Source organism: Eublepharis macularius, chromosome 6, assembly GCF_028583425.1.
Source record: "Eublepharis macularius isolate TG4126 chromosome 6, MPM_Emac_v1.0, whole genome shotgun sequence".
Taxonomy (NCBI): domain Eukaryota; kingdom Metazoa; phylum Chordata; class Lepidosauria; order Squamata; family Eublepharidae; genus Eublepharis; species Eublepharis macularius.
In genome coordinates this window covers 89,618,264-89,636,202 of record NC_072795.1, presented here as the reverse complement: position 1 = coordinate 89,636,202, position 17,939 = coordinate 89,618,264, and the positions used below count along the sequence as shown (strand labels likewise).

The 17,939-nt window shown below is 42.4% G+C and overlaps 1 protein-coding gene across 9 annotated transcripts in view; it reads left to right on the top strand.

The window, feature by feature from the left end:
- Positions 1 to 17,939, top strand: part of CTBP2 (C-terminal binding protein 2) — a 280,138-nt gene that overhangs the window by 257,218 nt on the left and 4,981 nt on the right. For all 9 annotated transcript variants that reach the window (XM_054983757.1, XM_054983751.1, XM_054983752.1 and 6 more), the window contains 5 exons: positions 1,806 to 2,012; positions 7,508 to 7,722; positions 9,062 to 9,192; positions 12,985 to 13,112; positions 14,436 to 14,553. In XM_054983757.1, the coding sequence (XP_054839732.1) occupies positions 1,806 to 2,012; positions 7,508 to 7,722; positions 9,062 to 9,192; positions 12,985 to 13,112; positions 14,436 to 14,553 (799 nt within the window). The remainder of the gene's footprint in view (positions 1 to 1,805; positions 2,013 to 7,507; positions 7,723 to 9,061; positions 9,193 to 12,984; positions 13,113 to 14,435; positions 14,554 to 17,939) is intronic.

Below are 17,939 nucleotides of genomic sequence, written 5' to 3'. Positions count from 1 at the left end.
GAAGTTGTTTTTTGTTTTTTTAAGGAAAGTAATCAAATGCCGCCTAATAATATAAATTTTGGAGATTTTCTTGCTTCCTAGGGCATATAATGGCACTTTAGCTGCATAAATTAGGTTTTCACACATGCATTTTAAAAATCTGTTAAGGAAATCAGTATCTTCGCAATGGAGCCATTACTGTTAAATACCCATGTTTAAATTTGAGACCCTAGTAAGTAAGCTGATTCCTGTCAGAGTTATCAGAAGTGATCTATAGGGACCATGGTTCTGCCTTGTTTATACAACAGCTCTTTATCTATGTTTATAACACTGAAATATTTAAAAACAAAAATTCCACTGACAGCAGTATTTAAAAAAACCCTCTTCATGCCTTCTTGGCATCAAAGGGTTTTGGCCCTTGTAGGCTCTTAGGGCTTAATGCATGCATTACAATTTTATTGTGTTGTTTTCCTCCTTTTGGTATGTTGCCCATGGGAGACCTTTAGTTGCTCTTAATATGTTTGCATTAATGTGACTGCTTCACATCACTCTCCATACCACCTCTAGCTCTCCTCATTTGTAGCACAAATACTAGAGGGTTATTTCTACTATTTTTTCAGGTGAATACCAGTCTAGGATGCTTTAAGAAAATGTTAACAGGAAAATAATAAGTCTTGGATCCAGACTAACGTTTCCACAGGCACAAGGGCTTTCTGTCCATAGAGCACACTCTTCCTACTTCACCCTCCAGTGGTAGCCCAGGCTGCTGTAATTGTGGGGAGAGTGAAAAATAACAGTGAAGAGAATTTTGCAGTCACAATATTGTGATAAAACGGAGGTATCTGGGGAATGGGGCCAAGATGAGTTTTACTTGTAAAGCATTGCAGCCAGGTGGAGAGAGGAAAAGAGGTTAAGTCTGTGATGCTTGGAGCAACTGGGATGTGATCTTGTGGACAGGTGAAAGAGTGAGTTGGGTTGTGCTGTGCTGAACTGTGACAATCCTGTGTTGAGTGAACATTGCTACACTTCACGAAAGACAGATGGCACGATTGGGATCCAATTATTTCCACATAACAGATCATTTTAAATATAGTTGGATTCAACAAGTCAACAGTTTCCACAAGTTTCATGAGGCTTGGAATCAGGTTATTTCTTGCATGTAGCAAGAGGGCATGCTAAGCAGTTAAAGCTGGGGGTCCCACATATCGCTTTGAAGCATCATGACTAATTTCTATTGAGTGCTTGTTGAAACTACGCAGGGCTAGATCAAATAGAGAAAATACAACTCAGAGCACCCTAGTTTTCTGCTTTTTTTCTCATTGTTATTGTCTGTATGGCTGAGTTAGTGGTTGAGGCTATGGAAAAAACATGGTAGCTAGCTATAGCACCACCTCTTCATCTTCCATCTCAATGGTACAAGTGAGAAGATACCTTCACTTCCTCTCTGGAATTGTCCTTTCTCTACTCCCCTGGGCCAACTTCAAGAATCATTTTTTAGAGAGCAACATCAGCGGTAGTAGTGTTTGATCCTATTCTGATCCAATTCAGTACAATTACTTTTTCTGGAAGACTTGTCTAAGGCATGGGCACTAGACTTGCAAAGAATCTGATGGCTTTCAAGGCTCTCAGATTCCGTGCAGAAGCAACTCAATGAAGATTTGGTTAACTTAGGACAATATGTTGGTGTCTAAAAATATATATTTTTTTAATGTATGAGTTTTTTTTAGTTTAGTTTCATTTAGTTTAGTTTTTAGTTTAGAACCCTTGAGATTTCCGGGCATTTTTCTGGCCGTACTAATAAAGTGGGGTTCTTCCCTGTATTCCAGGGATTGCTGTATGCAACATCCCCTCGGCGGCAGTAGAAGAGACGGCAGATTCCACTGTATGCCATGTCCTGAATCTATACAGACGGAACACTTGGCTGTACCAGGCACTGAGGGAAGGAACCCGAGTGCAGAGCGTGGAACAAATACGAGAAGTGGCTTCTGGGGCAGCTCGTATTCGAGGCGAAACACTTGGCCTCATTGGATTTGGTAAGTTGGTGGCTTCTGGAGAGAAGGAAAAAAACCCCAAATATTCTCTTTTTACCAAGGGGATGAGTTTTTTTCTTTCCACTGATACAAGAGAGTCCAGTCCTTGCAAGAAGATCTGTTTGGGCTACATACAGTTTTTCTGTTGAAAATCACATGTCTGATTACCATGATATACTCTGTGTTAACGTATATATCCCTCCTAGGGGCTTATCACCCCAGAAAGGTGAGTGTATCTGGGATTACTATGAGCATCAGTAGAGGAAACAAGTTTCAGGACTGGAGTACCATTATATTCATTCTCCAAATTGCAACCAAAGGTCATTTTTATACATTGTATGGCTTAAGTATGGCTTAAAGCTCCTTCCACTTGCTTCTGAAGTGAAAGGAGTCCTACTTCTCATAGGGGGTAAGAGAAGATTACCACTGCTTTATACTGAATTGGACAATTGGTCCAACAAGGTCAGTATTTCCTACTCGGGCTGGCAGCAGCTCTCCAGGGTCTCAGGTCTTTCACATCCCTACAACCTGCTTCCTTTTAACTGGAGATGCTGGAGATTGAAACCAGGACCTTCTGCATGTAAAGCAGAGGATCTGCCAAGCAGCTCTCAAAAGTCTTCACTGCAGGCAGTAAAAGAATTTTATTGAAAAGCTGCTAGTATCATGAGCTTACTCCATCTTTACCAGGAATAACGTTCACATGCAAGCATATATAGGCTTTCAAAGCACAGGCAAATCCTAAAATCCACCCCCCCACACACACACCAGTCTAACAGTCAGTTAGGCTCAGTGGGAAAGCATCTAAGTGGGAAAACAGCAAGTGTCTGGGATTTTCAAGGCCGTGGTGTCTGGGAACTATTGGGTGCATTTCAGAGAAGCATACAGATAACAGCAGGAGCAACTGCCTCCCTTGCATAGTTTCACATTGTGGGTCTGAAAGACAAGGTAATTAACAGTTGCAGTCCAGTCAAATAATAGCCTCAGCATTTAACCATAACCATAACATCAAGCATTAGACTACCAGCATAAGAGCAGGGAACAGCAGGGTTGCTGGGTATGACAGGTGATGTTAAGTTGTTTGAGTTGTCTGCATTTATCAGAAGAGTCCTGTCTTCACTGGGAACAGCACAAATATCTAACCTTGGCAGTAAAGGATTAAATTGGAGCTTCATGTTTTTATCATTTCTCTTGGGTAAGCTGAATAATGAAATAGGTTGTTTATATAGCACACAGATTACAAATTGGTGAAACAGGGATGGCTAAAATGATAAGTCAGTCCTGTGTTGCTGTACCCTGCACTTTAAAGATAAGTTTAGCCCGTAAACGTATTAGAAATTAAGAAATTTGCTCTGGTCCTGGAAGAAAACCAGGTTATCTTTGGGTGATTAGGAAGGAGACCATAGTTTTATGGGGAGAAAAAGTATAAGTGGAATTTAAAATAAAAACTGACCTGGCATTTGCTATTTAATGTATTTAAAATGGTAATATTCAGTACAGTATGCAGTATTTAAAAATGAACATGATAACATCCAATCATAAAACAGCAAGTAGTAATTACAAAGTCAACACCCAAAACGACTAAATCAAATATTTGCTGAAATTTAAGTGTGTGTGGGGGGGTGGAGTCTGGCAACATTTAGGGATATGCACTTCGGGTTTCCCGATCCGGGAAGCATGCTGGCCCCGAATCGGAAATCCCAAATCAAAGCTTTCCGAAGCATTCGTAATACTTTGGAAAGCTTCGGGGCCGAGTTTAAAGGGCCCCTTTCCTGCCGCTTGCAAGCGGCAGAGCCCTTTAAACTTCCCCCCAGCCCCAGCTACCCACCCCAACTTACCTTGTCCCTGCCGCTGGTGGTGGAGGCAGCGTCGGCAGCAGCAGTGGCTCTGGCCCTCCCCGCTGCCCTGCAGGGCCACAGGGCAGAGGAGGCGGCGGAAAAAGCCCTTCCTGCTCCTCAAATGGCTGCCACAGCAGCCATTTGAGGGGCAGGAAGGGCCGGAGGAGGCAGCTCTGGCCTTTTCCGCCACCCTGCAGGCCCAGAGGAGCCATTGTGGCAGCAGAGGAGCTGGCTCTGGGCCATCCCGGGCTCGCGCAGGCTGCGGCGGCGGCAGAGGAGCTGGCTCCAGGCCGTGCCAGCCTCACACATCCCGCCACCCAGCTGCGGGCCATGCCAGCCTCACGCATCCCATCACCCGGCTGATCACCCTCCCCCTCTCCCTGCCAGCCAGGTAAGGGGGGGAGGGTTGCCCCATGGGATGGGGGGGTTGCTCCTCCTCACTTCAGTATGCTCTGAATCTTTACGGAGCATACCAAAGCAAGTAAATACCAGAATTCCGAAGCAGCTTGCCACTTTGGAATTCTGGTATTTCCGAATTTTTTCCACTCTTTGGGTAAATCCGAAGCAGGAAACCCGAAATAGCCAGCAATAGGCTTCTCCTCTGGTCCAAAGTCAGCTCAGTCCAAAGCCTAGGGGCAAACATAGCAAAAGTTCTGCTTTTTGCTATCTCATTCAGTCACAATGAAGGCATAAGATACTGGGCTTAATCATCTGACCTCAACTGGGGCAGGTGCTGGTTTACGTTAAAAAACATTCTGAATGTTAGTGGGTTGGATCCCCCCAGGTCTTCCCACTAAAAGTCCCTCCTTACAGCGGCCCTTGTCCTATTTGGCTTTCTGTTCATGAATTTTCAATAATAAAAGGGGACTCCTCCTCCTTTTCTCGTCAGCACGAAAGCTCATAGGATGGAGCTTGACTCACTATAACTAGGACATCAGATCCAGAATTATCATGCAGTTAGTGGTAATTTATATCTGTTTGTCAATGTACAGATATATCAACTTTTCCTGTGAGCCAGGCACTAAATTATACTTTTGTGTAACTACTGATTAATGACTAATTGCAAAGAAAGGTGTTTGTGTGTGTGTCCATCTATTCACAGCTATAGCAGATGAGGGAAATGAGTTTTTCCCCCATTTATCATGCTGCAGAACTTTAAGGTATCTAATTCTGATGACCACTTTGCCAACCTGAGGGTACGATGTCTGGTTATTTGCCTTCCTCTAGATTTTTATATTAAAAAAAGACTCTGGTCTTGATGTAGAAGTCGGTTAGTTGAGCGGCCCAGGCGGTGACATTGAATAGGAATGACATTGTGGATAATGACCTGCTGATTGCACTGCAGCTGTCCCTCTTTATCAGAAGAGCCTTATTAAAGCTTTGCTTCCAAACCATGACAGTTGTCTTAGTCATGCCCAATTAAATAGCCATTCAGCAAGAGTGCAGAAGGAAAGGGGAGGGGGTGCCTATAGCAAACAAGTTGCTCTTCTAATAAACAGGGCTCAGAGGAGTTTCGTTGTTTGTTTTGTTATATGGAAGTCCTTCATAATAAAATATCCTTAACATGGCTTTGTGTTTTGTATCGGAATTAAAAGGCATGCAGAGGCTTAAAACTGTCTGGAACATAAGTTGTGTGACCACAGTGGGTGCTAAAAATCAGCACTTCAGTCCTCTTTGGGGGAAGCTGAATGATTTGGGATGGGAATCCTTCTCAGAATGCCCCTCCAGTTTGAGATGTTTGTACCACTGTTACCACTGGCAGCGCCGTATTTCCCCATTGAAGCTTGGATGTGCCTGTGTATCAGCGTTGCAACGTCTGTTCATATTAATTGCCTCTGCAGTGCAATGGCAAATAGTTAATGGACACATTTTTGAAAAATGCCACAACTGCTTACATTCTAAAGGCAGATTCAAGTAATGCCCTCGTACATGCCACAGTCCATGTTCCATGTTTGACCTTCAGCAAAGTCAGCAGTGAGACTGTCTATCCCAAAAATTTGTCTCAAGGAGATTTCTGATCTGCCAGCAGGAGGGAAAGATGCAAAGGCGCTCCAGTGTCTCCTTCCACATGTAGAAATTGTGACACTTTGGGGTGGCTTTCTCTTCACCAGCTCCAGTATTCTTTGTAAAAGAAGCCCCTGACAAATTGAAGTTAGATGGTCGTCAAGTAGTAGAGTAAAATAGTTGCAGAAGCAACTGTGGTATTTAAAAAAGATAGTGAGTAACAGGTAATAGCTAATTTCGGAGATTGACATTTATTCTTTTTTATTGATGTATGTTCATGTCTCTTTGTAGTCTCTCTTTTTAAAAAGCTACTATAAAAATATGCCAGTATAACACCTATAATGAGATCACTAGAGTATGCAACTCGCTATTCTCATAGCATGGTCAGCCTGGTGCTTGACAAACTGCTTGATTTGCAAAACCAAGCAGGCAGTGAAAACAGGACAGTCATAGAGCCTTGGTGGCAATCATATAGGGCAAGTGAACTGCATTAGACTTGGTGGGTCACAAGTTGTGCAGAATCACTCTAAACAACGGAGAACTACTGTCCCTCTCTCTTCAACTGAACCTTCTTTTCTGGCTGTACCCATTTTCCCATCCACAACATTTTAAAGATGCCAAGTGCTGCTGAGTCTGAGGACCTTTCCACACAAAGTAGTTCCAAGACTTTGCTTCCATGGGAGAATCATTCAATTATTCATAACTTGTATTTTTAAATAAGACTGGATTAGCAGGCGGAAGGAGAAGGGAGCCAACAAGACAGAGAAAAAAAGATTCCTAAAACAGCTGGTGGGGGGGGTCTGGAGAGGGTTCTTGGGGGGGGGGTTAAATTAACACTGAATGAGCATTCTACCATAAGAAATGGAGGAACAGGATCTTTAAAAAAAAAATACAGCCTGATCTCATCAGATCTCAGAAGCTAAGCAGGGTTGGCCTTGGTTAGTAACTGGATAGGAGACCTCCAGCGAAGACCAGGGCTGCAGAGGTGGGCAATGACAAACCAATTCTGAGAGTCTCTTGCCATGAAAACCCCACCAGGGGTCACCATAAGTCAGCTATGACTTGAGGGCACCACACACACACACACACACACTGACATTACAGAAATAACTCACGATGTCACACAGTTGTCTTCCCACAAAGCATTCCCAATGGCGATGGATGCCCTGTCAGAAGGAAGAGAGGTATTTTCTTGTGTACAGAATTTAATGCATCCAATGTTTGGAAAATAAAGTACCTCATCAATCCAAGTTTGAGGGCTTGTGTATGGGCAGTTTGTCTGTTTTGGGCACACACATTCCATTCCCACAGCACCCACTACTGGACTCTAGTGTTGTTTGGAATATGGCAAAAACTAAGCCGCATTAAGTGCGTGGGATCAGTGAACTTGAGAAACGCCTCCTTGATGCAGACCAGTATGCTAGTGCCATTTGTTTCCTTTTGCAAGTGCCGCATTTCAGCTGCTTCTGACAAAGGGATAAAACAGGAGAGAATCAGTGCAGCATGAACGCCTTTGCTGTGGCAGGAGAAGGCGTTTGGCAGCCAGTCGTGCCAATTGGTACCATTTAATGCACTCTTCGGAATTCATGCAGTGCTGCCACATTGCCAAGCCTATTATGACAGCTCTCTCTCTCTCTCTCTCTCTCTCTTTTGGCTTAGGTCGCACTGCGCAAGCAGTTGCAGTTCGAGCCAAGGCATTCGGATTCAATGTGATCTTTTATGACCCATACCTGCAGGATGGCATAGAAAGGTCCCTGGGAGTCCAGAGAGTCTACACACTCCAGGATCTGCTGTACCAGAGTGACTGTGTGTCATTACACTGTAACCTCAATGAACATAATCACCACCTTATCAATGACTTTACGATTAAGCAGGTAATTGCAAACCAAGGAAGATCATCTTATTGGCATCAACCCTAGCCTGGGAATGTGTGGCTGTTGAGTGCCAGAATTCCTGCTGGCACAGTGATAACACTAAGCAGATGCAAATAGTAATTGTATGTGTTTTTACCTTTGGGATAGTTAAGACATGCAGCTAATTGTCCATCTGCCTTTTGCACATTATAGATCAGGTGATGCTACTTTTGCAAGTCAGTTTAATGCAGTTGATAAATTACAGATAGCAGCCTAATATTGCATAATGTAAGAAAACCAAAGACTGTTGTTTTGACTCCAGTCCTTACTAGAGCAGCACTTCCTTATATCACTGAAGTAGCTAACATTACATTTTGAGAAATGGGGTAGGTATTAGTAAGTGAATATTAGAGTCTCCAAGCCAGGTTTTATCAGTGGCTAGTCTTTAAAACATCCTTCTTCTGGACTACCAAAGATTGGGCATTTTGATATTTAAGATACAATAAAATGACATTTGAGACACTGCACAGGAGGCCTTATCCAAGCCCCAAACTCATCCTACTGTAACTGCACCCATTAATGCTGCTGTGTTGGGAGATGCAGAAAAGTTCTAAAATCCAAGGAGAAAATGGCATATTTCTATACATGCCTTCAAGTATGCGCTCAGGGGTAGGGGGTAATTATAATAATAATAATAATAATTTATTTGATTTCTGGCTCACCCTCCCCGTGAGCGGGCTCAGGGCAGGTTACAACCATGTCATAAAACAGATGAATCATTTAAATTCATTAAAATCAAAGTCAGCAGTAAATACATATAAAATTCCAAGATGGCAGCTCTCTCCACATCATCCGAGCCAATACAAGTAAAAGAGGAGGGAGTACGAGCAGGTGTCATACTGTGACTTCGCATATAGGGGGGCAGATGTTATGTAGCCCCCTTTACAGGAGATCGATTGGGAGGCATGTCTAACAGAGTTCCAGAGGAAGAATTGGTGGCATTGTTGGATCCCATAAAGGGAAGGATTTCTTGTCTCCCAGAAACAGCATCTCAGAGCACATTTTGGACAGCAGCTGGAAGTGGAAAGTGTAAAAGTCACACTCCTCTCTGTGGGCTAGTTTCAGGTAGGTGGCTGTGTTGATCTGTAGGAGAACAGCAAGATTTGAGTCCCCTAGCACCTTAAAGACTGACAAGAATATAAACTTTTTGAGAGTCAAGATCTGACAACAGGAAATCTTACTGATTTTTCAGATCCTACTGGACTCGAATCTTGCTACTCTGTGGGATACGAGCTCGTATCTTGAGTTATAATAGTAATGCTGAGTGGTTTGTTTCTTCTTTCTTTCTGGCTCCCACTAGATGAGGCAGGGAGCATTTTTGGTGAATACGGCACGTGGTGGTCTGGTGGATGAAAAGGCCTTAACTCAAGCCCTGAAAGAAGGAAGGATACGAGGGGCAGCGCTGGATGTGCATGAATCAGAACCATTTAGGTAAACAAATCTTTTAATAATTAGCATTTTACTTGTTTATTTATTATGTCATTAATATATTTTTTCTTTCTCAAAAGAGCTGTAGGTCGGTTTTGCATTCCTATCCTGACTATACCCAAAAGCCTGAGATAGCTTGCCCTCTTATAAACCTGGGCCACTTGCATATTCCATAATGAAGTGAAGAAGCATTGATTGGGCATTTTGATACTACAGATTCTGTTACACAGTATCATTAAAGAGACAGAATCAAAAAGGACTTTAGCAACTCTCTGAAATAAAAATACCTTGCTCTTTAAAGAAAAAAGAGTTTGGAAAGTTGACGCTCATGTGAGGTTCTATGGGTACAAAGCTTCAGAGAACTGGGGGCTACTATCAAGAAGTCCCTGATAGTCTTACTTATTTGTGTTATTTATAGTTTGCCTTTTTCACTGAGACTCCAGGCGGATTACGCAATGTGAATTAGTACAGTCAGTTTCAAAGATATTTCAATAAACAATGTAATAGGGTATATAAATGCAAATTTACGAAGATTTAAAACCACCAGAAATCAAATACAGAGTTGAAGAAATGCTGAAACAGAGTAAAAGCAGTTCTAAGACTGACATATTAAACAACATAGAACTACCCAATAGGATCACACTTACAGCAGCAGATAGTACATAGTAAGTAGCACATAGTAGTAGAGTCTATGGTCCCTGTCTCTTTACTGATGCATCTCTTTGAGACCACTTCCTTACAGTACAGCCTTTCTATCTGAGTAAAAAGCCCTTTTGAATAATTCAGTTTTGCCTTGTTTGCAGAAAGCCAGGCGAGTGGAAGTTTTCCTGACTTCTTCAGTCAGGCCACCACAGACAATGCACTTGTACAGGCAGCTGTTGATTTTGCCCATGTGCAAGGTGGTGTCTCCAGAAGGCCCTCTTCACATGATCAAATCTGCCATGGTGGAACATAGGGAGAGAAGCAGTCCCATAGGTATACTGGACCAAGGCCATATGTAATAGCCAGTACCTTGAATTAAGCCTGATAACTGATAAGTAGCCAGTAGAGTGATACAGGATGTGAGTAGTAGTCATTCTTTTCCCAGCTCCCGATAATAACTGAGCTGCAGCAGCAGAAGTCTCAGCATTAACTTAAGAATGGAGACCTATGTACAGTGAATTACAGTAGCCAAGTCTTGATGTTACTATGGCATGGATCCAGGTGGCCAGATTGGTCAATGTTGAGGCAGGGGTCCATCATCCAGGCTAGATTGAGGTTGTAGAAAGCATTTTTTTGCAGCTGTCTTAACTTACTTTTCTAGCAGTAGTACTGAATTCAGTATAAGCCCTAGGGTCTCTTAACCGAGTCTGCAAGGATCAGACTAACTCCATTGAAAGTGGGGAGTACAGTGTCCTTCAAGACCTCTGCCTTCTCAATGAGCATCACTTCCATTTTGCCTGGGTTCAGTTTCAGTTTGTTAGCTTTCCAGCTTTTGCCCATCTAGCGACCGTAGATTTCTTCTGCATCCTACAGTGATTTGGATGGTGAGATACAGAGCTGGGTGTTATCTGCATATTGATGGCTCTATAGCTACAAAGCCTTTACACATGAATAACATGGTAAGAGATCCGGAGGAGTTAGCCGTCTGTAGTAGCGAAATCAAAAAGAGTCCAGTAGCACCTTTAAGACTAATCAATTTTACTGTAGCATAAGCTTTCGAGAATCACAGTTCTCTTCGTCAGATGCATGGAGGGCCAACAGAAACTGGTCAAATATAGATGCTCATTGGGAAGGCAGAGGTCTTGATGGGGGTAAGATTGCACTCTGTGAAACCCTGCTAGATAATTCACACCTTAGAGATAGCAGGTCTCCAACAGTGACCCTTTGAGTCTGTTCCATGAGAAACTACATAAACCAGTCCAAGGTACATGCTTTGATACCCACTTCTGCCTCCAAACTCCTCAACAAGATAGCACAGTCTATTGTATCAAAGGCTGCAGATAGTTCCAGGAGAAGCAATAATGAAACATGGCCGTTGTCTATATTCAGTCAGAGATCATCCACTAAAGCTACTAGAGCTATCACCCATAGACTGGCCTGAATCCAGACTGAAAAGGGTAGAGTACTGCAGTTGCTCAGATAATGCTCTCTCAATCATTTTGCACAGAAATGGCAGATTAGAGACTGGGCAATAATTGGCCACATTGTTTTTGTCAGGGATTTTTTTTTAATGAGCAGGCAGATAACCACCTGTTTGAGTAGCTGAGGAAGGTGCCCTGAGTTACAATAGACCTCCAGGGCTCATTTATGTGGTCCTTACTTGATTTTAACAGCCGAGATGAGCAAGGACCCAGCACACAGGCAGTGGCTTTCACAAATGCCAGGATCCTGTCAAGATGCCTCATTGTAATTCGTTCAAAGTGGTCCATGCATGAACCAGATGGTGTATTAAATATTTCTTACATTTAATCTATATTATAGCTGGCATCCAGATCTTCTCCTCTATGCACACAAGCAACACACACCTACATGCAATTTACCTGCCTTACTGGGAGTGATGGGGGACTCTAAACAGTGTATCCTAAGGGTATGAATTCTTATGTGAGAAGACTGTGTGTGTCTATATTCCTGCTAAAAGTGATATTAGATATGAAACAAGCGTAGACAAAAGGGTTGTTGGTTTTTTAGTAGAACACATCCCCTCTCTCTGACATCATTTTAAAACATGGAAAAATGTTTTACCATGGGTCAGCATTTAGAGATCCTTGTTAAGCTGGGACAGTTCTAGCGCATATGTCTTCTCTGGTTGGTTTTAATTATTTTATACATTTGTTTTTAGCTTGCTTCTATTGGCAAGGCTCCTTAAAATGCCTGATCTTTCTGCTTCTACTAATGCAATTCCTTTCAGATTAAATTGTGGCAATCCTAATATATAAAATCATAAGAAGGATCCAGCAGAAGGCCTTGTGGAATAAGGGAGATACAAAGTACTGATTTTTATTTTAAACGGGCAGCAGGAAAAGGCACACAATGGGCTGGAACCTATCTTCTATTTTTGTGAGCACAAAGCTCTGTGTGCTGCTTGAGAAAGTGTGACGTTTTGACTTACTCCCTCCTTCCATTGCCCAGTGTTGTTTCTGTGGAGTCTCCTGAACCCTGGATCACTGTTTGGGGGCAGAGGGGGCATGGCGGGACTGAGGGGAGGGAGGAAAATTTCTCTCCACTTGTGGGTCTTTGCTTCCAACCTACACAGTAGTATCTTGATTTAGAGATGCTTGCAATATTAAAATTTACTCAGATTTAAGAAAAGAAGCTGAAAAGAACATGTATGATAGTTCTAAGCTCTCTTAAATGATCATTTTGGAGCCAAACTGGACATGCAGTTTCTTAAAAATGTTGTGTCCTAGTTCTCCAGATCCAGCTCGGGTTTCCTACAGCCACACAGCAGCTTCAGGGAAAAATAAAGGAGAGCCCTTTGGACTTGGAATGCTGCTATGGGGTGGGGGGTGGGGACTTGGGAGAGGCAGGAGCCTTTCCTGCCTCTCCTGCCCCCTCCACGGCAGCATTCCAAGCCCAAATGTGTTCTCCTTTATTTTTTTACCAGACATTCGCTGCAGGGAAACAGAGTTAGGTCTGAGAAACCAAGATCCAACTCTTTAAAAACCAACAACTGCGTATCTAGTTTAAATTCTTATATTTAAAGGTTTCTCAAAAGGAAAGAAAAAGGTTGAATGGAATTTCTAGGCGAAAGCCTGTATTCCTGAGTTTTAATTTCTAGCTGAATTTTTCTTCTTTTGTTTTTTCTCCCTTTAGCTTTGCTCAGGGGCCACTGAAAGATGCTCCTAATTTAATTTGTACACCACACACTGCTTGGTACAGCGAACAGGCCTCACTGGAGATGAGAGAAGCTGCTGCCACGGAGATACGGCGAGCAATCACAGGTACAACATGAGTCAACATTACATGCAATGGCTCCCATTGGAAAGCCACCCAAAAGTGCTTACCCGTGTTGGTGCTCCATACAGCAGGTAAAGCATTTAAAAGGGGATTATCCTATGAATAGTGTTTCTATACCAGGTATATCCCAGACATCGGTTGCATATGTATGTGCCAGCGCATGTGATAACAACATTTTGAACATTACATCTGCTCCATAGAGCACCAACCCTAGTAAGTGTGTTCATCTGCTTCGGAGGCGGTAGGTAATGTTTAAATCAGCCATAAATTTAATATCATTTTGTTAGCCTGTTTCCCATTTATATCCACTCCCCCCCACAATGAAATTCGAGCACGCCAGCCTCAAAACTTGGTATTTTCTGCCATTCAGAGAGTAATTTCAGACTTGCAGGCTGGAACACAAACTGGGCATGATCACATCGACAGGAACATGAACGTGACAGAACAAACTGTAAGTGCAGTAGCACCTTAAAGACCAACAAAGTTTTCCAGATTGTAGATTTTGGGTATCTGACAAAGTGAGTTTCGACTTACAAAAGCTTATAAACCCTGGAAAACTTCATTGGTCTTTAAGGTGCTACTGGATTCAGACGTTGTTCTACCGTTAACAAATATGGATGCCCACCTAAAACTATCTTTAAGGTGACAAAGGACCTTTAGCTGCAACAGACTGACACAGCTGTCTCTCTGAAACGTATCGTAGTGTGCTAGGCCCACTGCTGTACCATCTACCTCCAACATATGTCATAGTATCCATAAAGTTTTTAAAGTTTAGATTTGTTTTTTGACACTCTCCTCAGTTACATTGGGTCAGTGGCCTGCCATTCCCTCGCTGATACTTCTTAGGAGTAACTGGCAACTGGGACATGATATATCTACCATCTCCCATTCATTCCAGTGGGGCTTGGAAAATGAACAGTGAACTGTATTATCCAGTGAGTCTTGCAAAGTGCTTTATAGTGTAGTCGTATTCAAAGTTACTGTAGTCTGCCAGAGCATGAAAAAAATCCCTGGTTTCAATCAAAAATAAATTATTTTAATAGCTATTTATCTGATAATGTTTTTTGTACTTGAATGTTGCACCTCTTGTGCCTTCCCTGCAGTGCTCTGACCCAGTGGATGCTTGAGTGATGTTGAAGATTCTGTCAGAGTTTCAGCACCATTCTCCTATTTTGATGGAAAGCAAAGTATCCCCCCCCCCTTATAATAATCAGAATGGACATGAGCATGTTGTGTGTAATTTGCTGCATATCAGTAAGACAGATTGTGCCTGACGTCAGTTTGAATTTGATTCATTCCTGCCTCAGGTCGCATCCCTGAAAGCCTACGAAACTGTGTGAACAAGGAATTCTTTGTCACAACAGCTCCTTGGTCGGTAATAGATCAGCAAGCAATTCATCCAGAGCTCAATGGTGCCACATACAGGTAAGATGGAGAAAAGGATTTCCCTGAATGTATTTGCAATTCTTTAGGCAAGAATGGAGCTTAGCCAATGAATTTAGCAAATTCTACATCTCTGAAGAGGTCTTTATATAAGATCTAAGTATTGTTAGGCTTTCAGTCCTCTTCCATTGAAGGCACTTCTTTATCCCATCAAGACAATATTGATGTTTCTGAGATAACATCTCCACAAGTATCCCATTGCACGTGGAACCTGTAACAAAAGCACTATAGATTCGTTTTGTGCTTCTCTAAAAGGCCTTTGTGGAGTTTCAAGTGAATCTTAGTAATTTACCCATGATTCCCTTGCCCCTCTGCATGACATAAGCAGATTATGGAAGACCTTTTAGCCAACTTACTACATTAGTGGGAGTAAAAAACTCCAAGGTTTTCCATAAGGACTTGGAAGGCTTTCTGCAGAGATAGGAGCACTACCATCATGAATGAGTGCACTAGTATACTGTTACAGATATTAACTTAGTACAGACTGAGAGATAGGATATCACTTAAGTTTTAAATGTCAGAACAATAACACAAGTAGTATGTAAGGGGCCATACCTCATATGCATCTATGACAAAAAAAGCCACACAGGATGGTCAGATATTATACAGTGCAGTAGTCTGTCGGTCCGTGGAACCTTTTAAAGTATCTTTCCAAAAAATACCTGTAACATATTATTAATGTGCAAGTCTTACTTCTTTGTTGTTGTGGGAGAATTCAAACAACCTCCTTCAAGGCAGTCTTCCTCTTACTGTTGTTGGTTGTTGTTTTTCTTGTTTTAAAGAAAATCCTTTTAGCAAGTGTCCATGACCAGCTTCTCCCCCACCATTTGTTGTGCCATTTTGGGAACGTTATGCCTTTTTAAAAATAAATTGTTTTAAATTCCTCGGGATATATTAGTTCTCAAACACTGCATTTGCATAGCCTGAAACAAAAGAGGAAGCAAACATCTGCAGGCAGGGGTCATTTCATAGAAAAAGAGGTGGAGGAACTCATTAGCATAACTCATTAGCATATGCCGCAGCTCTTGCCATCACCGGAAGTGTGTCATTAGTGTAACTAATTTGTATATGCCACACCCCCTGACATCACCTATTCTGGCTGTTTTGGACCCAATCCTGGTCATTCCGTGCCAAAATTGGACCCAAAATGGCAAAAAGGGGCTGAAAAGGGGCCCAAAATGGTCAGGATCGGGCCACTGATGAGCAGGAGAGTGATCTACCACCTACCAGAGGCCCGATCCAGGGCATTTCGGCCCCAATCCAGGCCGAAATGGGCCCAAAACGGCCAAGAGTCAGGTAGGCAGGGCCAACTGACATGTGACCTCTTTGGGGAACTGCCAGAACTGCGTTCCTGTGCGTTCCCCCTCGAAATGAACCCTGTCTGCAGGTAAATTTATTCCCCCCAGAAGTTTAAATAACCTTAAGGCAAGCTCAAGAATGTAAAATATGATCCTTCCCTGCCCCGTAGGGTTCAGTAGAACCCTGCCTCCGTCTTTAACCTCCTAGTATACATATAGGCCAATGTTTCTCAATCTTTTTTCCATGGAGGAACCCCTAAATTAATTATTCAAATTCTGAGGAACCTGGAAAATGTTTACAAGACAGAAATGTTCGATGATGGGGAGCACAATTCAATTACTGCTAAATTATTGTCAAAAAAATTAATTTGTAAAGAACTGCTGGGGGGGGAGAGAGGGAGGGAGGGAGGGAGAGGGAAAGAGTGCTTACATAACCTTAATAACCATGATATTATTTGGAATTTTTCACAGTATTTCAAATTATTTATTTATTCAACGATTTCTCACAGAATCTCTGACAATGTCCCTGGGAAACCCTAGGGTTCCATGGAACCCTAAAAATAGTGCATCAAGACAGTAGTGGAAGTGCAAAGCTTGTGCATTTCTCACGCTCAGCTCCCCAGCTCAGTGATGTTGTAGGCATTCAGTGGCTTTAGTCTACAGGGAGGGTCTTCAGTCTGCCAAGCACCAATTTCCTTGCTTCTCTCCCCTGCCACACGCTGAAATGCTTCCCCAAATGCTGCAACATGAGGGAGGAGCCAGAGGTTTTCCCCAGGAACTGGGAGAGAATTGGCAAAAATTAACTCATTTTTGTACACGTGGAAGTTCTCCAGTGGATCCTGGCCACTGTGTGCAAGGGAGAGGAGTAGGAAAGAAACAGGATTCCCTGTGCACAAGTGATGTATCTACTGGGAATACTTGCACCTTCACATGAATCAGACTCTTAACTAACTAGTTGTGCTGTTTAGTTTGGGCTATTTTTTCCAGGCAACTCTTCTGTGATTTTGAGCACTCTTTTTTGTTCCTTGTGCCCTACAAAAGTCACCTAGGTATCAGTCTTTTAGTTCCTTTCTTTTTATTAGATGATCCAATTTGTCATGGTTTCTGCTACCACCTGCTGATGGGTGACCAAGATCGCAAAACTCTGGGCACCTTTTATAACTGAGATTTAGGAGATAAAATGAACAGTCTCCTCCTATAGTATTTTACATGTCATTTAAAGAACTATAAAGTGTGGTTGTTTTTCCTTCTCTGTGCATCAGTTTAGTGTTTGGGATAGAAGAGCTTATTGTAGTTATTCAAAAGGCTACTTTGCCTATCAAAATATTTACTTGAAAATGGCTGCTCTATCATCTGGAAAAGCGTACACTCTCTCTCTCTCTCTCTGCCATTTGCTGTTCATTATCCTAAATAATCTATTTATATGACCATCCTCACATAAATGTTCCTATCCGTTTACACCGTAAAACTCACCTTGTCAGCCTAGGGGACTCTAAAGATAATGAAATGCAAGAGGTGTAGTCTATGGCATAGGTATGCAAAGTTCAAGTGTAGACAAGATCAGCACTGTGCCGTTCATAACTGCACTAAGTGGTGATAGCTTCAATCCTTCATTCAGCAAGTGTCTCTTTAGCTAGAGGAAAAGCCAGTGCAGGAAGGCTTCAAACTTACTGAGTGGAGTGGTAGCACACAGGCAGATAAGGTAATCTTCTGAGACTTGCGGTGGTGGTTTGTCCCCTGTGCTGACTCACAGGCACAGCACCTTAGGAGATCCATGTCACTCACGGATAGGCCTGGGCCTATCATGTTTTATGTTTTTTGAGTAGAAGTATATACCGTAGTACTGTGCTGCCCAAATGCTATCATATGTTAAAACCAATATGTTTCTAGCCCTTAAGGCTGTGAAATTATATTGAAAGGAAGTGTGCATTACTTAACGAAATCTTAAAAACAAGGGTCTCAGAATAATTTCCACTGGTTAAGTGACCTGTAACTCATTGCCTCCCCCCAACTGGCAAAAGCAAATTAGATTATGCAGGAATATGCTCATTACCATGACATGCATGATTT